The following is a 25007-nucleotide window of genomic DNA, read 5'->3' as shown; positions in this document are numbered from 1 at the left end:
AATGAAGCAACAATCGTATAATTAAAAAAATGAATGCAAAATTCTATTCTTATTGTTTTGAGCTCAAGTTCTATGTTTCAAGAGCTTAATAAGTCTGAATTAATTACTTTTCAGACTTAAAATTGCAGTATAACTTTTGTATTTAAAATTTTGTTAGCAGTTTGTTAGCAGTTCTAAAACAAATATCATGCAGAATTTTAGCAGTATTAGAAAAGGCCTCAAAAAGAGCTGACAAGGAAACTTCCTATCTTTTGGCTTTTTTAATTGTTGAAGTTATCAGGTTCAGTGTTCCGCCTTACTTTCTTTGGGAACATGCAAGGACCTGACTCGGAACAGGGAGCTTACTAAAGCTATGTTCAATAACTGTGGGAAGTAGACAAGATACACAAGAAGGGTATACAAAACCCTTTATTTTTCACTCTTTACAATAATTTCCGTACTTCGGAATACAGATACCAACTACTTGTGGTCTGAACGTAAGAATATAAAAATATTTAACTAAACTCTAACTTAACTTTGGAATAATAAACAATGAAGATTGGCCGTATATTAACAGGAAGCCGTATGTAGTACAGAGAACTGTTAACACTACAATATGTTTAAAATTTATCACGAGGATTAAACCTCTGGCCTGGAAGGCAACCAGCAACCGAGTAAAACTTCTAAGGCAAGCGGCCTGCTTCGACCAACTCCTTCCTCTCTCTCGCTTGGCAAAAAGTCACAACTTAAGTACTTGGCGTTCGCCAGACAAATTTTGCATAAATAAGTTAACGCTTTTAATTCTGGCCGGAAGTAGAAAATAAGAAGTGATAGTAAAGATTTAAAATAAAATAAACGTTAGTAAAACTTAAGATCCTTACAAAGTGTATGGAGTCAAAATTAAAGCTACTAACAACCAGATTTTAAGGTTGTTATTAATTAAAACATCTGTAATTTTTAATAAGCATCATGTTTATGAGGAAATGACAATGCAGATAATAAGTATTATCTGAATTATCGTGTCCTAGTCATTCCTAGTGTCATCAGGGCCGGTGCCAGAGCATATGCAATCGGTGCGGCCGCACCGGCCGGCAGAATTGAGAGAACGCAAAATGTTTAGAACTTCGGAAAGAGCTTGCTGGCAGAATTTTGAAGTTGTAAAGCAGGCACCGTGCGGAAAAACGTCTAGCGCCGGCCTTGAGCATCATTCCAAGTCTTAGTAAATCAGCTTAGAATAATTAGAACTGATTTATAGGAATTTAGCAAAACTGCGCTACAGTAACATATCATTGATAAAAGTATATCCCAGGAGAAAATATTCTTATTATTATACTATAATGTTCCCTTAAAAAGAATGTAATATTTAGCAATCATACTTAGTATTGCCGATTTTTCAAGAAAAACAAAATTCACAAGGTCTTGCAAGCGAGTACACCATTCAATACTTTACAAATGAGTCGCACTTGATCAAACAAACCATAGGTTTATACACAACCATCCAGGAGTAATTTAGTCAGGTATTTTTAAAATGTTAATATGCAAAATATAGAATTAATACTAAATATGCATAAATTTTAGACTTGAGCCTTCTTGACGTGCTTTCGTGGTGTAGTGGTCTGCACGCTGGGCGCGTATTCCAGAGATCCGCAGTTCGATTCCCGGAGAGGGGGTTGCTCATTTTTCAAGTCTCCTGCTTCCATAAAATATCGAATGTCTCTTCAATCTAAGTGAAGAAATATTCGACATAACAGACATTTAACTTTTTCTTATAATATAAATTTTGCGTGGGAACAGTTTTACATTGAGCTGAAAATAAGTTTATGTATTCTGCAGTAAAAATTTACATTCATTCAATTAATTATTTATATGTACTGAAAATTGTTTTTTCATTTTATGTAAAATTTATCTGGCGAAATTGAATTTAGAAATTTTCTGCATTGGATATAATTTTCTTCCTTCTGCAAAAAATATATACGTATATATATATATATATATACGTAAACGAGACATATTTTGTCGAATGCCGTAACAGCATTGCCGTATCTTTTTGTGTTAATATATTCAAAAATTTTAAATGCTGTTACGTAAATTACAGCATTATATGTTACATGAAGGGGATTAAATTGAATCCAAATTCAAAATATTTACATGTCTTTTCACTCATATTTCTAACAATTTTATTTTCATAGGGAAAGTTACCAAACACTGATGATATAATAAAATTGACAGTCATTTGTGTTCTATATTCTTAAGCAGAATACATAATGCAGCTCATCAGCGCTCCAGCGGTCGCCAGGGCCGTAGCTAGAAGGGGGCAAAGGGGGCATCTGTCACCGGGCGCAGAATCCAAGGGGCGCCAAACTGATATTACGACATTGTAGAATTAATCTTCAGTTGTGCTTTGGGCGCTGAAAACCCTAGCTACGACTCTGGCGGTCGCTTAACACTGATAGTTCGACAGGGTCTCAAATCCCAGCAAACAAGCTGGTTGCAAGATAATTTAGTTATTTCTTTTTGTGTAAGGTAAATACAATCAAGTTTCCCATTCTCATACTTCGTTAAGTCCTCCACGAAGGCATCCCTTCTCTTAGACAGACAGTTCCCGTGCTTTGCCATGATTCAAATAACCACCAAAAAAGAAATGAGGAGAAAATGCAGTAGATACTAGCTATTCAAGGGATAGAACAATTATTAATAGATGTAGAAGAGCATTTTTGAAATCATTTCTTGAGTACCAATTCCGGGGAGTTCTAAATCACCGAGAGTTCTTAAATGTTAAATAACTTCAGTGCCTTTAATTGAGTCTGAAAATTGGATTGATGGAGTTGAATTTTTTGAATTTTAAAATTTGCAATTTGCTAGAAAAGACGAATTTTCTGCTCAAGTGCTTGCAACAATATTGAAAATTCAAAATTTGCGAATCTGTGGGCGACGTACGTCATTAATTACATCAAATGCTTCTAATAATTCTTCTAATAACTATTTTAGAGTTTAACATAAAACCTCTAAAATTGCAGGGACTGTAAATAATCTAAAGATATTTAGAAATACAACAAGATTTGACAGTTGAGGAAAATTGAAAATACACTAATTATCATAAAAGATGAACTGAAAATAATTATAATGTAAGAAAGAAAAATTTTCTCCTTTCTTTTTGTTTATTTTCACAATTTAAAAAAAAAATTATATAAATCTAAAATTTGGTTACTTAGTGAAATTGCTATAAATTAAGCATAAAACAAATCAGTGCGAGAATGGTTTTGCATACGAACTGCGACTGCAACACATTTCAACCAGTTTTAACCAGCTTCAAATGTTAAAAAGTTCCAGAATTAAGACCTTCTTATTGTAAATGCACAAAGTTTAAATCTTGGCATAAAATTAAATAACTTGGGCATTTAAAGCCCGAATATTGGAAAATATCATAATTAAGAATTTTTAAATTTTTGAAATAGCATACGTACAAAATAATTATCAACAATTGATTCAAGGCTTTCATACGAATACAATAATCCGAATGGAATGTAAAAGATTATTACTATTCTAATTTATATTGAAAGTTGTTACACGACCTTGAAAAATCAATATTATAGTTTATAAGGCAGACATGTAACTGAAATTATTAAATGCCACAAAAATGCAAATATAATGAGACTTTTCTAATGCGACCACTAACGGCGGCTTCAAGCGATTTTTAGGCCACTTATATAGTAGATGGTTGCATTAGAGAGGCAAATGTATAAAAGCCTGTTTATTTATGTTGTAGGAAACACTTTTAGATTTCGCCGTCATGAGATTCTCTGTACTTATATGTAAAACAGTTACAAATAATACGTCTTACTAAAACGATCTGACATATTTAGGCTTCTAAAATGATGTGAAAAATTTCAAAAAGGAAATCTAACAGAAAAAAATCCTGATTTGGTTAATTTAAAGCAGTTAACACAGTTTATGATAAATAAAACATTAATTAAAGCATCACAGGATTCAGTATGAGAAAAAATTAGCATAATCATCAAATCAGATTATTTAGGTTATGGCAAAGTACCATAAGATTATCTGCCGAAGTGAATATGGATGCCTTCATGGAGGACTGTTTATAGCGAGTAGTTGACAAAAATTATTTCATACGTCTGATAGAAACTGCCTCGTATTTATGTTACACATGGAGAAAACACGAAAATTTCCTCGTAAGCACATCCGCCATGGTTTGAACGCCATGGCGGATGTGCTGCTTACCAGGAAATTATCGTGGCGTGCCAGTCGAACTACCAATATTCAACTATTTTTACCTCTCGGCTGCTAGTGGTCAAAGGTCATTTAAGTTATTCTCTGAATTTCAAAGTTATCTGTCTATGCTTTATTACTCGTTTATTCATGCTCAGATTTTTGGAAACAAGAGATAAATTGAAAACTGGAATTCTAGATAACCAAGTTAAATAATTAAATTTATTTAATTTCCCCATTTTGATACGTTTTACGTTATGAATACGAAAAGCTCCCACGTATGACTTATTTGGATCTCAATTTGGAGAGTAGAATAAATAAGCTTCTTTAATTTGGTTTGGTTTACTTGACTATAACAAAGCGCACGAAAGGTATCTGCCTAAGAGAATGGTTGCCTTCGTGGAGGGCTTCCTAAGGAAAACTAGCTCGTAACCACGTTATATAGGGGAAAAACCACGAAAAGCTGCTTTGCTAGGAATCGAACCCAGATATAACAACCAGGGTATTCAGCAACTTAACCGCTCGGCCGCTTTTAAGTTTCCATAAGCTCTACATGTAATTGTAATTAATATAACTACCATAAGTAAAAATCCTTTCGAGGATATCCATCAGCCATCCATCAGATTTCAGCCTATCAGCGGCCGAGCGGTAAAGACGCTGAACACTGGTAGTTCGGTCCGAGATTCCAATCCCGCGAACGGGCTGGCTGCATGGGCACTTTCGTGGTTTTCCCCATGTGTAATATGTATACGAGCCAGTTTCCCTTAGAAAGTTCTCCACGAAGGCATCCCCCCCTTTAGGTAGATAGCCCTCGTGCGCTTTGCCATAATTGAATAATCCTAATCCATCCATGTTTCTAGTTGATTTTTGATATCTGTGAAGATCACCACCCTAGAAAGATGATATTCAGTGCAAGTGTTTGTTTATACCCATAGAAATGCCGGTCACTTTTGGAAGTGATCGTCTTAAGGAGATGGTCGCCAATCGTTTATGGGCTACTAGATGGTCCGGCTCTGAGTAGGTTACGCATTGGTGCATTGTAAAATGCATTAAATCCTCTCTAATACGATCATCTACGTTTCAAATTATTTTGGTCTTTGGTGGAAGTGGTCATCTTAAAGAGATAATGCTCGGTACAAGTGTTAATTTCTACTCTGAGAAATTATTTTGGAAGAGGTCGCCATAAGAGGGTTCATTGCATATTGAATGTTTAAATCCAGATCGCGTGGTTATTTGATCCATTTTAATTAGATTTTAAAATTTTAGTAAAATAAAAAATCTGAAAGGTTTCAGATTTTAAATTACGTCCAAAGGGGCCTTTTTTTAACATTTTGTGTGTTACCTTTATTTATTACATATCATATTCTTCGCACTTAAATCATAAAATTCAGTTCAAGAGCAGTATCGCAAAATAATTTTAAATTGAGCACATTTTTAGAATTTCCGATTCACAGTCTCACGCGCTGGAGATAAAAATGTTTTTTCTGTACAACATTGCCATGGCTCGCTTTGAAATTCTTGAGTTTGTTAATCAAAAATTCGTTACAAAATATAAAATCGATAATAAAACGAATTCCAAATTTCAAATTTGGGCTTCCAGTTGCCCATATTCGCAGTAGGATTACGTCATTCGAAACTCGATGGCTGTAGGTACCGTTGTTTTATCACAATATTTGGTGGCAACAGTTTGAAAAGTGAAACGGACATTCAGAGTGATTCGACGCAAAATGAAAACATTAGTCCCTCAGAGACTAATAATTTTGGACTAATAATTTTGAAATAAACCTCTTAATTTTAATAACTGTGGTATTCTTGTTTTCAAACTTAAGTGCAAACTTAAACAAATGTTTCCTGTGCAGATGCGTTACTTTTAATTAAAATCAAATGAGAAAAAAAAATTATGCGAAAATTAATTAGGTAAAAAATTTAGTCCTATTCTTATCGCAAACCGTAACTTGAAATTGCATCTACAACTGTTTCTTATACCAAAGCTCAGGATGAATTAGTTTTCTGTTGTGTGTCAATAAATGTTTCACTAAACCGCAGCTTAAGGCTATAACTACATGCAGTGCGAGGAGAGTAATTACTAAAGACCTATAGTGCCCATGGAGGTAGGAAAGGGAGGAGGGGCCATTCCGCGCTAGAAGTGAAGCACTGCTTTGAAGCTTGGGTCACCAGAGGGGGTGTTCTTTGTTTACATTCAGAAGCTCGCTTGACAAGATTCTGATAGTATTTCGACACACGACAGTTCCATAGAAATCGAAAAAGGGACACTTTCGCATGAAAGAAACATTCATAGTGTGATGGATAATAGCAATTTGTATAGTTTACTGACATTTACGCAAAAATCACATCTTGGTTATTTTTCGATAACTAACAACAGCGATTTTGATTATGAATTTGTTTTATAAAATTCTAAGCTGTTGCACTACAAAAATATAGATTTTAAGAAAAATGTTATGCTTAAAGAATGAAAAATACCTTACGGTACATTTAAAATTGTATACGTCTTTCGATACCCTTGATAGAGTATTCGCTACTTTTATTTTATTTTCCAAACGTCAAAATGTTTTAAATAAAACAAATTTTTTTCACATCCATATATTATTGTAACATGTACCTTTTAAAATTTTTTAGAGAAGAGGCTTTACTGCTGCTCATTTTAAACCCATCGTTTTAATTTTATATATCTGAAAAATAATCACTTTGGGCTTACACGTTTTACTTATTTGGGTTAATTAAAAATAAAATTACCATCAAATGCTGCAATCCTCGTCAAAATTAATAAATATACACGACAAGTTAGCTTTCCCTTCATTTGGAACCCCACATTTGTGAATGAATGGTAAAAAAAAAAAAAAAAAAAAAAAAAATCTGATAAGTATAATTAAAAGAATTAATTCCCCTTACATTTTATAATAACTCAGTTACAAGTTTTAAATAATACTTAAAAAAAAAAAAAAAAAAAAAAAAAAAAAAAAAAAAAATCTGAAATGTTTCAGATTTTAAATTACGTCCAAAGGGGCGTTTTTTTAACGTTTTGAGTGTTACCTTTATTTATTAAATATCATGTTCTTTGCACTTAAACCATAAAATTCAGTTCAACATCAATATCGCAAAATAATGTTAAATTAAGCATATCTTTAGAATTTCCGATATACACAGTCTCGCGAGCTGGAGATAAAAGTATTTTTTTTCTATATAACGTTGCCATTTCTCGCTTTTAAAGCATTAAGTTTGTAAATCAAAAATTCGTTAAAGTTTTACAAAATATAAAATCTATAATAAAACAAATTCCAAATTTGGGATTTCAGATGCCTATATTCGCAGTAGGATTTCGTCATTCAAAATTCGATGGCTCTATGTACCATTGTTTTATCACAATGCGAGAAATAGACAATCATTTATGCAGATTTTTCATTATTTAATTTCTTCAAATATAATGCAGGACTCTAACATTTTGTGGCAACAGTTTGAAAAGTGAACCGACGTTTATGAGTCCGACGCAAAATCGCAAAACGAAAACAATAGTCCTTCAGGGACAAAGCCCCTTTGGACTAAAAAATTATTTTATTCCCTTTCAGAAATCTTCAGAGAAAGTCAAATACTATTTAATTCCTAATAATTCTCTAATTTAAAGTGAACCGAATAGAGCATTAATTATAAATTGACTTACATTTTTCGATTTAAAAGATGCCTCAGAAGCCAAAAAATCATGTCATATTTAAGAAAGTATTTTAGGAAGAAGCTCTATAAATAGAAAAGAAATAATGCATAATTTTAATATTAATAATGCAATAAACTTTGATCTTAATTTTTGTACCTTAACCGAATAAAATCGAATTACCTTAATTTTTTTCCTAATGTAATTAACGAAAACTTGTGAAAATATTTCATTCAAATTAAACCATTCTGAAAAAACTGTCCTGTGAAAAGTATAGCATTTAATTCCGTTCAGAATGAAATGCTGTTTAAAAATATGTTGTTTTCACATACTTAGGACTCTGAAGTGTTGTAGAAAAAGAAAATATATACATTTATATGTATATTTGCGACGTAATTACAAAATATTTACACCCGAACGCGTCAAATCCCATAAAACTCAATGGTAAATGACCCAATGTTTTGGTCACCACGTAGGGATCGCCGGTGCTTCAGAGCAGGGTACGGAGAAACTTGTTTAGGGCGACTCCTTCTTACTTCCTACCTCCATGATAGTGCCAGGGGGGAAAGGAGTTGTACCCTTTCCCCCCTGGCGTCCATCGCGAAAGCTTCCCTCTCTAAACAACTCTCTATTTTTAACCTTAGAGTAGAAACTATGGAGGTAGGCTCCATTTAAGAAACAAGCAGCCAACACATCTTCTTGCTTCTACTCGCACATGTTTCCGGTCATCCGAAGTTACGGTTGTTGAGATAAAACTTTTATCACCCAGCTTGGCGATCTTTCTAAACATGCCTTATATTTCCCATTGCAAACGAAGGGTGACATTTTTTCCGTTCCTTATTTTCCGGGGATATTCTTTCCGTTTCCCTTTTTTCCGGGTGACATTTTTTCCTACAACCGGGGATTAGGGGTCCCAGTCTCCAAATTCTGGAGGTGGAGGAGAATCATGATCCACCACCCTTTTATTAGTTCGCTCGCCACTGTAGAGAAATTAGGTTATTTCGAAGCAGGAAACATGAAAAATGAGCAATGCCCTCGCCAGGACTCGAACCTTGGACTTCTCGATTACGCGCCGAGTGTGCTGGCCATTGCACCACGAAGGCTTGCTAAGAAGGCGAAAGATATGCCTTATAGAATACTTCGACCAAAAAACTTGGAAACGGATTCCTTATGTTTGCAATTAAGCCCTGCAAAATCCATCATGAACTGATATCTCTTGTAAGACATGCCCATCAAAGTCCATCAAAAACTACATTGTGAATTATGATGGGCCTTGTCTAAAAAAATGAAATTCCTTTATGGTGTTTAAGGAACGATGGGAAAATTACGACCTCAAACTAATAAAATAATACAAATATCCCATAAAATAAACTTATTATTCAAAATAATTGATTGAAAACATAGCTAAATTGTTAACAATACTCTGTCAATTGTAATATAATTTTTTCCTCTTTTCTGTGCTTTTCTAATTGCCCTCGAATTAAGCGCAAGTTTGAGTTACGCCTGGACGTCGTTTTATAGTGACTCTATAAAAGGGATATTGACCGTACTGATATATTCAAATATTGTGTTGAAACAAATTAAAGCAACTTTATTTTTATCGCGAAAAATACATTACTCGCAGAATTTATTTTAGATAAATAGCAAAGCATAAAACCTTTTCGATTTTTCAGTCCAAAGGGCCAAATTGCAAAGAAGGACTAATAATTTCGTTTTGGCGTTTTGCGTTGATTCACTACAAGCTTTATTTCACTTTTCAAACTGTTGCGACCAAATATTATCGCCCTGTATTACATTTAAAGAAATTAAATAATGAAGAATCTGCAAAAATGTATGTATGTTTCTCGCATTTTGATAAAACAAGAAGGCTTAGAGCCATCAAATTTTGAACTATCGATTTCATATTTTGTAAACCTTTAACGATTTTTTTTTTATTAACAAACTCAAGGATTTCAAAAGGGAGCAATGGCAACGTTGTACAGAAAAAAACATTTTTTATCTCCAGCGCGCGAGTCTGTGTATCGGGAATTCTAAGGATATGCTCATTTCAAAATTATTTTACGATATTACTCTTGTTCTGAAGTTTATGCTTTAAATCCGAAGAACATGATATTTAATAAATAAAGGTAACACACATAATGTTAAAAAAACGCCCCTTTGAATGTAATTTAAAATCTGAAACCTTTCAGATTTTTTTTATAAACAATAATCTTTTTGTCATCGAATGAAATGAAAATTTGCCTCTCAAATAAAGTTAGAAGGTAAAAAAAAAAAAATAAAAATAAAATCTGATAGCTTTCGGACTTTTTTATTTATATTACGCCGAAAGAGGAGTTTATAATTTCTTTGTTGTGCAGTGTTGACATTGCTCGCTTTAAAATCGTTCAGTTTGTTCATCGAAAATGCGCTAAACCTTTACAAAATATGAAATATATAATAAAGCAAATTCCAAATTCCAAATTTGAGCTTCCCGATGCCCATATTCGAGCGAATTCAATTATTCAAAATTTGATGTCTCTAGACATCGTTGTTTTTTTCACAGTGCAAGAAACATGCGCACATTCACGCGTTTCTTCATGATTTAATTCCTTTAAATGTAATGCATTGCTCTAATGATTGGTGGCAACAATTTGAAAAGTGAAAGATCGTTTACAGTAACCAACGCAAAATGCCAAAACGAAATTAATAGTCCTTCTGGGCAATTTTACCCCTTAGGCCTATACCTGCAGTGGGGCAGTATATAGACTGTCATCTATATATTACTTCAGAATGCAACTAATTAATCTAGGTGAAAATGTATAGTTACATAAAGCTTAAAAAATTATAGAAAGATAAAACAAGACTACAATAGTATTTTGTCAATAAAACTGTTGATAATATTTTATTTGAAGGCCATTGATAAATAATCACTATTAAGTAGTGTTTTTTAATGGTTCTCTGTGTTACATTAATAATCAACACGCTGCCGTAATCTGAAAAGTAAGTAAAAATATCATTATGTCACATACTTTACGCTAAATGCAAGGTTCTTATTGCGATTTTGATCATTGTGTCAGTTAGGACAACGACGTCTTGCTATAGTATCGGGACATGATTTTCTTCCAAAATGAAAGCAATAACACTCTAAATAAGTTTTATAGGTTTAAAGATACTTAAAAGTTTAAAACTATGGAAAATATAAATAAATAAATGAAGAAATGAAGAAAAGATTAAATTAATGAAATAAGAAAAAGCCCAAAGATGTTAGCAAGTACTATCTCATTGCGCCCAAAGAAACGTTTGTTGTGTGTTACCTTTCTTTATTAAATATCATGTTCAATAAATATCATGGAGTTTGTTAATGAAAAATTCGTTAAAGTGTTACAAAATAGGAAATCGATAATAAAACAAATTCCAAATTAGGGCTTCTAGATGCCCATATTTGGGGGGAGACGTACGTTATTCAAAATTTGATGGCTGTAGGTACCGCTGTTTTATCGCAATGCAAGAAACGTGGACATTGTTCATTACTTAATTTCTTTAAATATACCGCAGGGGGATAATATTTGGTGGCAACCAAATCGAAAAATGATTCGTCTTTTATAGTGAATCAATACAAAATGCCAAAATAAAATTAATAGCCATTCTGGGCTAACGCCGTTTGGGTTAAAAAGAAAAAAAAAATACGATTGTCCTAAATTCTGTTTAAAAATCAAAGTATATGCCAATTTTATGATTTCTGTTTTTGCCTCAATTTAAACTGTACACTGGCGTGCTTCTTAGCATCTCAGAATGGTCGGACACTTGCTCGTTAACAAGAATAGGGAATGTTCGAACACATCAATACTGTGCCGTAGGTAAACGATATTGCTCCGCCAAGGAAGAGGGGGAGGAAGATACAGAAACTACAGCAAAGTCATTCTTAGGTATCGAAACTCCCAGCCTCAATTTAGGATCAGCAACCAACCATTATACTATTCAGAAGAGCCCAGATAAAATAAATTACAAAATGCCAATGTCAATTGTAAAACACTGATGCAAATTTAATTAAACAACGGCCGAAACAAAAGTTTATAACAGAGTCTTATTTTTTTATGCTGGAATTTTGAGCAATAATAAACTTACCAGTTTCTTGCAAAAGCAAGAAAATTCTGCCTTTAGCTAAATAGAACTAACTGTACGCACTCAATTTTGAAATGAACTGCATCATCATCCTCATATCTAGAGTATTCAAGAAGCAATTTTCTCTAGGGTAAACTGGATCTAAGCACTTTGACGATCACTGATAAAATAATTTTCGTAGGATAGAAGTAATTCGCTCGTGGATTTTAAGCTAACATTTTTTCTTATACATTCTTTTCTAGAAGAGGGGGAAATACGAGAGAGTGAACCTTGAAGCATGGTGATTAATTACCTTGAAAGACAGTACCCTAACTCTGACATGAGCCTCTTTACACTTGTAATTCCCAAACACGATCAAAGTCCTCTGTTGGGCCACATTCATCCCTCAGCTAAATCACGATACAGTAAAAAATGAGGCTTTTAACGGTGTCCCCTTTTGTTGTCTTTATCCTGATACGAAACGATACAATGTTCTAGATCGTCTGGTATTGATTGCATCTCATTCCCCGCGCGTATGTATGTGTGACAGAGATCGTGTTACAGAATTTCTTTATTTTATTATCAAGGGGTAGAACCGTCGTAATAAGGATTAGAATGCTATAATTGAGAATTTGGGTTCCGATACAATCCTTGCAGCAAAAGTACATTTTAATTCAGTGCTTATTAAGAGTTTTATTCCGAAAGTTGTTATTTGACGTTTACATTGCTCGACAAATATTATTTTTATTTTGTCTGGTGCTGATGCTATAGCTGCATATAGAAATCTGCATTCGTAAAATCTTATTGTATATGGACTAACTGAAAGCTTTTAAGATTGTCACAGTTACGCTTTTCTGATGTTAGTTGGTACAACCTTGTACCGGGTTTGCGTAAGTCAAACTTCGGCGTGCATGAATTCCCAATTCAATATCATGGTCTTCAATAAGTGATAAGTGACGGAGAGCGTGGGCACCATCCCTCTACCACGATGGTCAATTGGTATAGCGCCACGTCTTCCCTTATCTAGAGTCTGGCTTGAGGGGCCTCACGCGAGCCTCGCACAGGACGCCCAGTCCCAACGCCCGGACCGTACCGTCAGCAGTCATGCCGACCAAATGCCAACTTGCTCCCAGCGATTGGCAGCAGTTATTGCCATAGTAGGTGTGATTGGATTTTAAGTTAAACTTAGTAAGAGCAGTAACAGTGGCGCGTATATCGTTGGAAAATAATTAGCCACATATTGTATTTCAGTGAGGAGGTTCTTCAAATGCGGTAGCACACAAGTGATTGACAGACCACAGAAAGGTGCTCCCAGACCTGGCATGCTCAAGGCTGCCTTAACACGGTTTATAAAGAGGGATTTTAAATATTACCCTTGCACAGAAAAATGAACCAACGCACAGTGGTGTACGGGAAGCATCGAAAATAGCTACGTTACATGGTAAACATCGTCTGTCCCTCAGTATTGACCAAGAGAAGTCCATCCCCTTCAGACAACATTCGATATCTCACCCTGTAACGTCCCCACAACCAAGGGACAAGACAGTACTAGTAAGGTCCCTGCCAAACCTGAACCTACGACGGAATAAACTATGTTCTAGTCCTGTGAAGACTGATTATTTACCCCAGAAGTCCAGGCTGTTTAGATATTGATCTAGCCAGTACGCTAAGATGATTAGTCTCAGTCGACCCCCAGGGATGACAACTGATTGACAGAACACATTCTGGGAAGCTAACAATTGCTTGTCAACACATGAGCAGTTGAACTTAAAGTAGAAAATGTAAAATTAAACTAATGCTAAGAAGTAAACAGCCTAAACTGCATAGAGTTGTTACCGCGTAGCTGGCTTTTATCTAAAAAAACACTTGCGTAGATTACAAAGCAAGTAATAAGCGCTCCCGTAAATTAGCAAGGTTTACCTAATAGCAGAAATATGGCCGAAATGCATGACACATACTATCTCTCTATCTCTCTAATTGAATTACACTACTGGACATTAAAATTGCAACACCAGGAAGGAATGATCTGAGGAACGTGAAAATGAAATGAAAGGAGTAAGAGGTTGGGTTTTGCAAATAATTAGCATTTCAGCGGATTTAGACAATGCAGGAGGGAGAACCGACATCTGAAGCATTGCATAAAGAAACGTTGTGCAGTGAATTTCTCATTCGGAATGAGCTTTATAAGGTCGAAGTTTCCTCTGAATATAATGTTATGTCTGGAATAAGAAGTGCTTACCAGCAAGTGTCGGAGTTCGATAGAGGCAGGATCGTTGCTTATCGAGAATATGGATTATCGTTCCGTGATATCACCCGTCACACTGGTCATCAAACCACTGCCATGCAAATGTGGGATCAGTGGGTTGCTGAGGGTCATACTAAACGGCATGTTGGATCTCAACGCCCTCACATGAAAAACGCCCGAAAGGAAAGACATATTGTGAGGTCAGCCCTGCAAAACCGTACAACCACATCAAGGACCATTAGTCAGGAAATGGACATATTTGCAGCACGCTCAGTACTCTCTCGTACCGTACGTCGATGTCTGCAGCAGCGTCGACTATCAGCACGGCGGCCATTACTTCGCCTTCCCTTGATAATGCAGCATACAGAGAGATTTTGACTATGGTGCGCCGAACGACAAATCTGGATACAGGACTGGCAAAATGTCGTCTTTCCAGACAAGTTCCGGTTTTGCAGGCTTCTGATGGCCGTATACGTTTCTGGAGACTTCGAGGAGAACACACGTCACTTGCTTGCATTCCATATCGGAATAGGCCCCCTGTACCTCTTGTAATGGTTTGGGCAGCCATTGGGTACACGACACGCACATCTCTAGTTCGGATGGACGGTAAGTTGGACGCAAATCGGTACATTTCTTTAAGGAACAGTGGTTGTGCCCTATGTTCGAGGCCAGCCAAACTCCATCTTTCAAAAAGATAATGCAAGACCACATGTTACACGTCGTGTTCTGAGCTTCTTTGCTGCCGTGGCCTGCACGGTCTCCAGATCTGTCACCCATTGAAACCATCTGATCATGGGTTGGTAAGAGACTGGTCCGCCACACCTCTCCAGCTAATACGGTTGATGAAGTGTGGCATAGACTTGAAGCAGCATGGAATGAAGCGCCCATTTCTGTCATCCAGGCCCAGTTTGTTTTCATGCCTAATGGGGTAAGCGCCGTTTTAGCTGTCAGGAATGGTAGCTGTTTCTACTAATTTCGAACCTCTATAAACCCCCAAATTGCTTACAAATGTAATCATTTTGTCTTCATGCCATACTTTTTGCGTACATTAAATACCTTTTTTGTATTTGCTTTCCTTCATGGTGTTGCAATTTTAATAGCCAGTTGAGTAATTCAGACCTCAGCTTAAATAGCAATCTATTTACTTAAAAATGATTCTGGTAGGAAAGCGTCAGTAGGCAAATGAGAAGTAAAGGAAATCAGACTTAAAAATAAAAATAACTAATAGTAAAATGAAGTAAAGCTGTACAAAGCTCTGTATGATACAACGACATAACGCGTATGTAATCCTAAAAGAGTGCCGTACAGTTTATTGATTTTCTGTTTTCATTACCTGAGAATTTTGTTTTTGTTTATTTGTTTTTGGAACATATAGCGTCGTTGAGAACCTAGATCCATTTTGTAGCATTTGGTAAACTAAAAAGCGAAGCTAATAACATTTGCTCCGCTAATGTGCAAGAATGATAAAAAACAGCAATGAAAATTCTGAATATTGATCTTCCATCCATTAACAGATTAATTTTCAGTCGGTATTATTATTTCAGCGGGAATTCACAATTTGTTTTAAAGGAAAACACGTTCGGTTTATATTCAAGTAAAATCCATTACATTTTATCCGATTTTCATTATTAACAACAAATAGCGGGAAAAGATTATTGCATAAAGTGGATTTAGAAAGTAATTTATCAAAGGGTGTAATTCGGGAATAGATATTGCCGATAATAAGAAGCCTGTGGGTAATGAAAATCTGTAATCTTTTCCATCTTTATGGGCTTAAACTTCGAATTTTCAACATCAAGGTTTGAAACTTAATTCCGGTATTTTTTTACCTGAAATATTACAGAAACAGAAACGCTTTTAAAAATAATGCATATTTTTCCATTTTGATTTCAATTATGCATTTTGAGTCTAAAACAGTTTAAAACGACAGTTCGAATACGGGGGGGACGTTTTATTCAAATAGGACAGCTTACTGTGGACCACGATTTGAAATAAACAGTTTATTTAGATAGTTCAGTGTGTTTGAGGGTATTATATAAATATTCTTTTAAAGACGTGTAGAATCAACAGAAATTACAAAGAAAGCGCAATGTAACTATCAGAGAAATCGAGATTTGGAAAGTTAAAGGATGTTAACGAAGCAGAGTGTAAAAGTGACCACCACGTAATTTGACGGTTTTGCATGGCATGAACTAGATACGCATGTATATGAATTCAAAAATTTAAGATCATGATTGCTAGTTCAAAAAGAGGCACTTCAGGTAAAAATAAATAGACTTAATGCCTCCTATTTTACTAAATTATTACCAAAAAAAAATAATCAATAACAAAAAAAACTGGAAGCTTTCAGATTTTATATTACGCCCAAAGGGGTTTTTTTATAACGTTCTGTGTGTTACCTTTATTTACTAAGTATCATATCCTTCGCACTTAAAGCATAAAATTCAATTCAACAGCAATGTCACAAAATATTCAAAAGAGCATATCTTTAGAATTTCCGATACACAGTCTCGCGCGCTGGAGATAAAAATGTTTTTTTTTTCGTACAGTGTAGTCATTGCTCGCTTCGAAATCGTTAAGTTTCTTAATCAAAACTCATAAATGCTTTACATAATATGAAATAGATAATAAAACAAATTCTAAATTCCAAATTTGATCTTCCACATGCCCATATTCCAGTGGAGGACTACATTATTTAATATCTGATGTCTCTAGGTACCATTGTTTTTTCCCAGTGCGAGAAACATATATGCATTCATGCATATTCTTCATTATTTAATTTCTTTAAATCTAATGCAGAGCTCTAATATTTGATGGCAACAATTCGAAAAATGAAACGCCGTTTATAGAGAACCAACGCAAAGTGCCAAAACGACATTAATAGCCCTTTCTAAGCAAATTGCCCCTTTTTGAAACCTGAATGACATCTAAACAATACTCGAGATTCAGTTAAAAAGAAATATTACTCACGTCTCATCTTACGTTTTGCAAATTAAACATACCATATAATATTTACAAGTTTTGCAATCTACAAATTGCTGAAATTATTTGTAATTATAACAGAAATTTAGCCTAAATTGGACGAGACATATTCTGAATTTTTTTTCTCGTGTTAATTAAAATTTATTATAGCAATTTATATATTCTAATTTATCCAAGCAAACAAATCTTTTCGGGGCATTATATTCTTATCCCAAATTCATTTTAAATCCTCAGTAGCTTATTGTTGTCAGGCAACAAAAACCAAGATAACTCCCGAACTAAGACCTATCAATTTTACTGGCCAGTTTTCGTAACAGATTTTATTTTTCAATTATTTACTTGTTTCTGAAGTAAAGAAAATTAAGGAGCTAATTTTTTATGAAAAAAAGGAAGAAAGAAAATGTCTTCAAGATTAAAAATTCGAGAATGCAGCTTCCTTTTCTCGCCACAGTTTTGTCCTCTCCCGAAACTCAGTAATGTTTTATTCAAACTTTTCCTCAGATATTACCATAAAAACTATTGGATCGTCAAATAATAAATGCGATTATTTATTCTTCATTATCAAATTGGAAATTCTTTCATTTTATTGAGTTAGAAAATGACGAAAAGTTGCTTATTATGAAATCTGAAGCGTAGTCATTTTATGAAATCGTGTTTTATCCTTTTGACGGGAACTTCTAGTGTGACTGATGTTTTTGTAATCACACGAAATCTATTCTCGTAATGATAAGACATTATGCTCAATCATTTGCAAAATGAAACTATATTTATCTTTCACTTTGAAATCTGTTACCAGCCTTTTCGTAGACGTTAAGTAACTTATCTCTGAGTAAGAACAGAAAATTAAAAAAGAAGTGGAAAACATTTTATTTAAACTAAATAGAATGAACAGAAGGCACTCATGGAATTTACAAAATCCCCAGCACTTATGGCAAGAAACTCAAGCTAGTAAGTCAAATGTAAAATTAAATATTCAAATCGTCAAATGTAAAATTAAAACCCAAAGGCTACACGGAACAATTTACTCGAAGCTGGTTCGGAGTTCACCGGTGTGAATTCAATTATCAACAAGTGTACTGCAAGGCCGAATATAGGAACTCTTATCTCACAATAGCAAACCTAGCAACGTGGCCTTCAAGAGACAAAACACGCTTTGTCTTGATAATATCAAACCCTGACTTAAATATACGTTGCATTCTGGTTAAGTGTAAATATTCTGGTTGAACATTCTGACTTAAATATACGTTGCATAATTTGCAATCTGGTGAAACAACGGAAAGATAGAGGTGACAGTAAAGATTCAAAGTAAAAAAATAACCGGTTATTCAAATTAAAGAAACTCCACATAGTTAACGTAAGAATGAATTTCTGTTTAAAATTTTCTATCACATTAGAATTTAATTTCATCCTTTCGATGAAAAAAAAAACTTAATGCATTACGAGGTCTACATTTAATTTTATTGCTGGAAAGCATAAATATTGATTTGAGATCCTTATTTTTTGTAAGCTTCATAAAAAAGTGTATTATTATATATTTTTTCGATATCCCTTGAGGGAATATAATAACATTAAAGGCTAAAAATATAAGTCAGTTACGAAATTCTCACTTCCTTGTATGAAGTAAAAGAAATAGTGTAATCCCGAAAAATTCCAGGTACCACATTTCAACGAAATATCCATTTTGACCGCTATCGAATGCAATTTAACGATGTTTTTGCGCGACATCTGTACGTATGGACCAGAATAAAGGACACTTTTCCCCCCAAAAAAAGTATGAAACTGATTTAAAATGGATTCAGAAGAGATTTTATCGTGGCCTCTGTACGTACATGCGTATATATGTATGTATGTATCTCGCATAACTCAAAAACGAGTAGCCTAGGAACGTTGAAATTTTGTATATAGGACAGCTATAGGATGCAATTGTGCAATTCCCTTTTTGATGGCAATCGGCCGCACAAAAAATAAATATATATATATACCCACTCTCTTACTTGGCACCGTGAGCTCAGTTGTTTTTATTCTTTATGTTGGTAAATTGTGCATTTTTTGCTTTAAAATGATTTAATTATGTTGTTGTTATCTTCCCGTTAAGGTTTTTATGCCTTCAGTTAACTGCATGCAATATTTATAGAGTTATCAACAATTTAAAAGTTGTTTAAGTGTGGCTAAGCCTAATTTTTTCCTATAGTAGCCATATTTGTTTACATTTGAAACTTAGCAGAATAGTTTATTTGATGCCAATCTAAAGAAACTAATCTTCGCAACAACAACTGTTTCTTTTTTTTTTTTTTTTTCTTTTTTTTTTTTTTTTTTTTTTTGTCTAATTTCTTTTATATATCGTTTTAAATTTGTTATAGTACTTGAATAGAACATGTGGAAACGATTCGATAATTCTTCAGTTGATATAATTTTTACGCATTATTAGTTATAAAATGAATGAGATGTAACGCTGTTAAGTGAAACCAGCGCCAGTGTCGCTAATTTAATATTCCGTGCGAGGAAGTCATGTCGTGTACACATCAGAATTTTCTAATAAAGAAAGCTTAAAAAAATTATTAGTGCTTTTTGAACAAAGGATTTCACATTTTTAATTCGTAAGGAATTATTCCATTTTTGCACACATGCTTTCGTAGAATAAGGGAATAATTTATCCAGCTAGCTCGTGGAAGATCCGTGACTTGAATCACAAGGACACAGTTAATTGTTCGCGTGCTCACATTAGATGTGTACCTTGTGGGACAATTCTGTATCTTCCCGTTCTACTGGACCGATTGATGAAATTAAGTTTGAGTTTTCCATATCTCGAAAGCGCGACATAGGATATATGTTAGATTTATATATAGAGAATTATTCTAACATAGGTGTTTTGACACAAAATCATACTTTTTCTGAAATGACATGCCAATACTTTACCACATTTCCATTCTACGACTCAAATTACGCCAAACTACCAAGTTTTGCAAAAATTGCACGAGCAGTTTTTAAAAAATTAGCTCTCAAAATTTTAGCTCCTCAATATTAATTGAGTTTGAAATTTATTAATCTCTCTTTTTTATTACACTTATTTGATTCTTCCTTTCACATTTCGAAGTTTAAATTCATTCCAAATAAAGTTCACCCATTTTTTATGAATTATTTTTAAAATTCGTTTTTTTAAATAATTTTTATAAATTTTTCAAAAAAAATGTTGAATTATAATCTATAAAATTTTTAACATCATCTTAAACTACACGTATTTCTAAGCATACCTGCAAAAGATTAGAGTTTTTTATTCAAAATTTTCGAAGCTCCACGTGAATTTACATATTGACGCGTTTTGAAATTTGGCATATATTTTATAAGCGATAATAACGCCAAATGTGGTTTACTTACTTTGTTAATATTATTTGAAAATTTGAACGGTGACTTTTCCCTCCCTCGTATACAATGAAAAAAAAAATGAAAGGAAAATAGTTTGCTATAAATTAAGAAGTTCGCCAAGTGAATTATTCTTGGCGCAAAAATGCACCAAGATAAATTTTTAAATTTCTCCGTAAATTTCTCACCAAAAATTACAAAAGTTAATATCTAGATATAATATCAGTCGTAGAATCGACAGTGGCGCCTAAGCTAATGCGTGGGGACGACAATTCGTCACCAAATAGTTTCGTGGTTGAGTTTCGAGGTTCCATTTGAGTTTCGTGGTTCTTCCTAGTAGCCGTTTAAGAAGGGTTAATTTGAAGAAATTATTGAGTTCCGTCGCGCGCGTCCCATTTTGTAAAGTGTTGCGTTCAGAAATCATCATGCAAGTATCCTTTTTCAGTAATTAAAGCCTGAAAAACGCATGCGTGCTATGTTATCGGCACGAAATGATTTTGTAAGTACTTTATTTTTTACAAAGATATTTCGCCGATAATGTTTTTAACCTGCGAAGTTTCTGAACCGCGTTATTTTCGACGACGATTTTTCGTATCACGATCTTTTAGAACTGCGATATTTTCTTTTTACTTTATTTTCTCCGAAGTTGTTTTGTTCCACGACGTTCTCGCCTTACGTTATTTTCTTTGCGACGTTTTTGTCCGCGATGTTTTTTGACGCCATGTTTTCGGCGGACACCGTTAGAAGGACGTTGGTTTGAATCCCGACAATGGCACAATTGCCTCTAAATGCAAACTCAGTCTCTGCAACTGCAGCCTCCTTTAGCACTTCAGTTCCCACAGTTACTGTTGTCAAATGTTGTCTGTATTTAACTGTATTTCGTAACACATCATGGAAATATTATATCCCGCTACGTACAGTAATATCAGGTAGCACACTTTTAGTCCAAAAGGGCTTTGTCCATGAAGGACTATTGTTTTCGTTTTGCTATTTTGCTTTGAATCACTATAAATCTCCGTTTCACTTTTCAAACTGTTACCACCAAATGTTAGAGTCTTGCATTATATTTGAAAAAAGTAAATAATGAAAAATATGCAAAAATACATGTATATTTCTCGCATTGTGATAAAACAACGGTATATAGAGCCATCGAATTTTGAATGACGTAATCATCCTACGAATATGGGCATGTGGAAGACCAAATTTGAAATTTGTTGTATTATCGGTTTCATATTTTGTAAAACTTTAACTAATTTTTGATTAACAAACTTAACGATTTCAAAGCGAGCAATGGATTTTGAAATGAAATGAATCTAAGAAATGAATTTTGAGTGTCAATATAGTAAATGAAATCAAATTTGAACATGGACTAGAATAAACAGTGTCAAAAAATAAATATTAAAAAGAGATTATATGTTTCTTAATAGATAATTTTATACACACTTTTTCATATTAGAATTATTATAATGCATTAAAGTGGTCAGATTTTAGTTATTCATATTCGATTTATGTCATATTTTAATTGTATTTTGTTCATAATACATCTATATCCTAAGGCCTAAAAGGTATATACGTATTCTTTACCTTCATAGTTTAATTCAGTTTGATAACTGTTTCATCCAGAGCAGATGCGGAACTGTCTCTACATTTATCTGCTATTAAGACACCAATGAATTTCAAACGTAGTCCACAGCCCATTTTTTAATTATTCACTATCTCTGTATGCTTGAGGTATTAGTATGATTATTTCTGACTACTATTACAAACTCTGTGTGCCAATAAGTGTGTTAGTGTTTGAATGTAGAGCAATGCATTTGCTTCTCTTTCATTAAGGGAACTAAGGACTGATATTTTAATAGTAATATGAATTCTGTAAAAAGTTACGTTTTACCTTTATAAAAATTAAGCATACCTTTTTGTCTTTTTCAGATACCCATTCCGGTGTTGGTTACCCACATTGCGAGGAAGACCATATCAATCACAACGCTGACAGGTAATTTCAAAGATTTTTAATTCACCTTAAATATTTGAAGCATCCTAAAAGACGCTCAGTTTGGTTTTATCATTTGCTCCCCCTAAGGAAAAGTACCTGGAAATTTGGTGAAAAACAGGCAACATCTTGCAATCAAGAGATCTGATGAAATTACTACCGTTCATTTTTACTTCTTTGTACAAAGTAATATTATACTTTAAGTTAACGAGTTATTTTTTTATCTTTATGCACATAATACGGCATAAATCGGGTAAAGAATTTGTTTGCCTAAGTCTTCACCACAGTTTGACGAATCGTCTCTTAATCAGCCTCAGATTCATCTTTTATCATTTTCACATTCAAACAAAAATCTTATTTCAACAATTCTCTGACTTTTGGGAAAGATTTCTCATTACTTGCAAAACCCAGAGATTCAGATCGAGCTTTATGTTCAATCGTTTCTTAACCATTTTGGTATCATACCACTTCTCTGCAGCGGGAAAGGAAGCCTTCGTACATTTATTTTAAAAATTCAACTATTTCAGTAGATCTTTTTTCGGAATTTAAAACAAAATTTAATACTTGCCCTTTGCTTCATGTTGCTTGTGTAACAACATTCTCTCTTTTATTAGAGAAAACAAATATATTTTCTTTTCTTCTAACTGAACCAATAGTATTGGAATGTTGCCAGACTATAAACGATTGCTTGTAGTTTGGATGACATGTGTTACTTGGCCAACGTCAGTTGTACTTTGGCCATATACAAAAGAAGTGTATCAGCACAACATGTGTGTGTCCTCAGATAAATTCCTGTTATCTTAGGAACGAAACCCCAGTATCAAACGTAGGGCCGGCAAAAGTGTTCAAGAAAAATCTCTAAAGAGGCCCCCCTTTTGGTGGAGTTTCATCTTGTAAGAGTAAAAATGTTGCTTTTGTCTGCGAAATGCCTAGACAGTAAGACGCGTTCAAGAGCCGGGAATATTGTCTTTCTCCTTCCATAAATAAATTAAATAAATATAAAATTAAATATAAATTTTAAATAAATCTAAAAAGGCAACCTATCTTGTTATTTTTCTTCACGGAAGCTCGCCGATGTTACAGAAATCTCATTATTTAATTATTCAGCATATCTATGTACGTCTGAAAAAGCGCACCTAGATGATCTTCAATTAGTCTTCGATATTCATTATTTCATTTTAAATAATCGTCAGCTTTAAAAGTAGAATTTAATTATATTTTTGATTTGAGGGAGAGAAACTGCTTGTTTGAATGCCGAACTTAAAATTTAGTGAGCAAAAAAGTATTATTTAATTATCGCGCTTCAGCAGATACTGATACTTGAAGCAATGAGAAAGTCAGTATAAATTCTACTTTCACAGTTATACAAAGTATATTAACTAAAATATTGGATTTTGTTTAACTTCCTAGAAGTAAATTTCATTACTTTTGGATTCTTTTTAAGTTTTTTAAAGGCAAATGTTATTGTTTTTCTACCAAACTTATTTCCTATAACACAGCACTGCTAGCTTTTAAATCTTATTTTCTAAATAATTTAATTTTTCCAATATCATCGATAAACTAAACTGTATTTCCTTGGAAATAAATATGTAACAAATAAATTCAATTGTATTTTCTGTGAAATATATTTTAAGTTACTGAAATTGATTTCGTATATAATTCATTAGTATCATATGAAGATTGATCGCATTAATGAAGATTCTTAGCATTATTAACGTTACTGAAATGGATAATTTGGGAAGTTATTATTATAATTACTAAAGTGGATGTTTGGCTTAATTTTTTCCATTATTTGATATAACAATTTAATATGTACATTATACTTTGAATTGCAATTTTAAAACATACGTAGAGAAAGCTGTTTTATGTCATAGCTTGAAAAAATGAGGCATGTTTTCGTGTAAGGGTATTTGCGTGAATCACCGAGAAAGATACGAAGTATGAAAATATATGTGTAGTTCATTTAATAAGTACTGTGCAATTTTCCCCAATTTTTCTTGTCTGATAATTTATGTTACGTTAAACCAGAAAGAGATTTTCACCTTCCTTTCCATTTTTTCAGGTATCACGTGACTTACCCGGCGTCGACGCTACCCAATCGCAGTATGCTACGTCGACCCCTCTCGGCCAATCAGTTCGCTCACTCTCACTTCCAGCTAAGGAAGTCGAACTCAAGGCAGTGTAGCTGGAAATGTACGGCCTTGTCCTTCATATTCGTCACCGTAGCTCTTACAGCCGCTCTTGCCTTTTTCCTAAGTGAGTCTAAAACTGTATCTCTACTACATCTTCTGAACAGAATCCCCTGCTGCTCGAAATTAACATGAAATCGTAATTTGAAGTCTTGAAACTAATAGTAAATGTAAAATTATGATATTCCAGTGGTATTCGCCATTTCCTGTTCTACTGCTAGTGAATTACAAAAACAATGTATTTTTTTGCGGGTCTGCTCTCATTATACACAGAGCTTCATTTTCAAAACT

General features: G+C 33.8%; 1 protein-coding gene across 1 annotated transcript in view; it reads left to right on the top strand.

Annotated features, from left to right (window-relative positions):
• LOC118193542 (teneurin-m-like) overlaps nucleotides 1-25007 on the top strand; it is an 826904-nt gene that overhangs the window by 589236 nt on the left and 212661 nt on the right. Inside the window, exons 5-6 of the mRNA XM_085808642.1 lie at nucleotides 22467-22530; nucleotides 24590-24783. Coding sequence (XP_085664768.1) covers nucleotides 22467-22530; nucleotides 24590-24783 — 258 coding nt within the window. The remainder of the gene's footprint in view (nucleotides 1-22466; nucleotides 22531-24589; nucleotides 24784-25007) is intronic.

Source organism: Stegodyphus dumicola, chromosome 1 (assembly GCF_044657685.1).
Source record: "Stegodyphus dumicola isolate Sdum_Otavi_A_Nest chromosome 1, ASM4465768v1".
Lineage (NCBI taxonomy): Eukaryota > Metazoa > Arthropoda > Arachnida > Araneae > Eresidae > Stegodyphus > Stegodyphus dumicola.
Note: the sequence above shows the minus strand (reverse complement) of the source record. Positions and strands in the feature narration are given on the sequence as shown.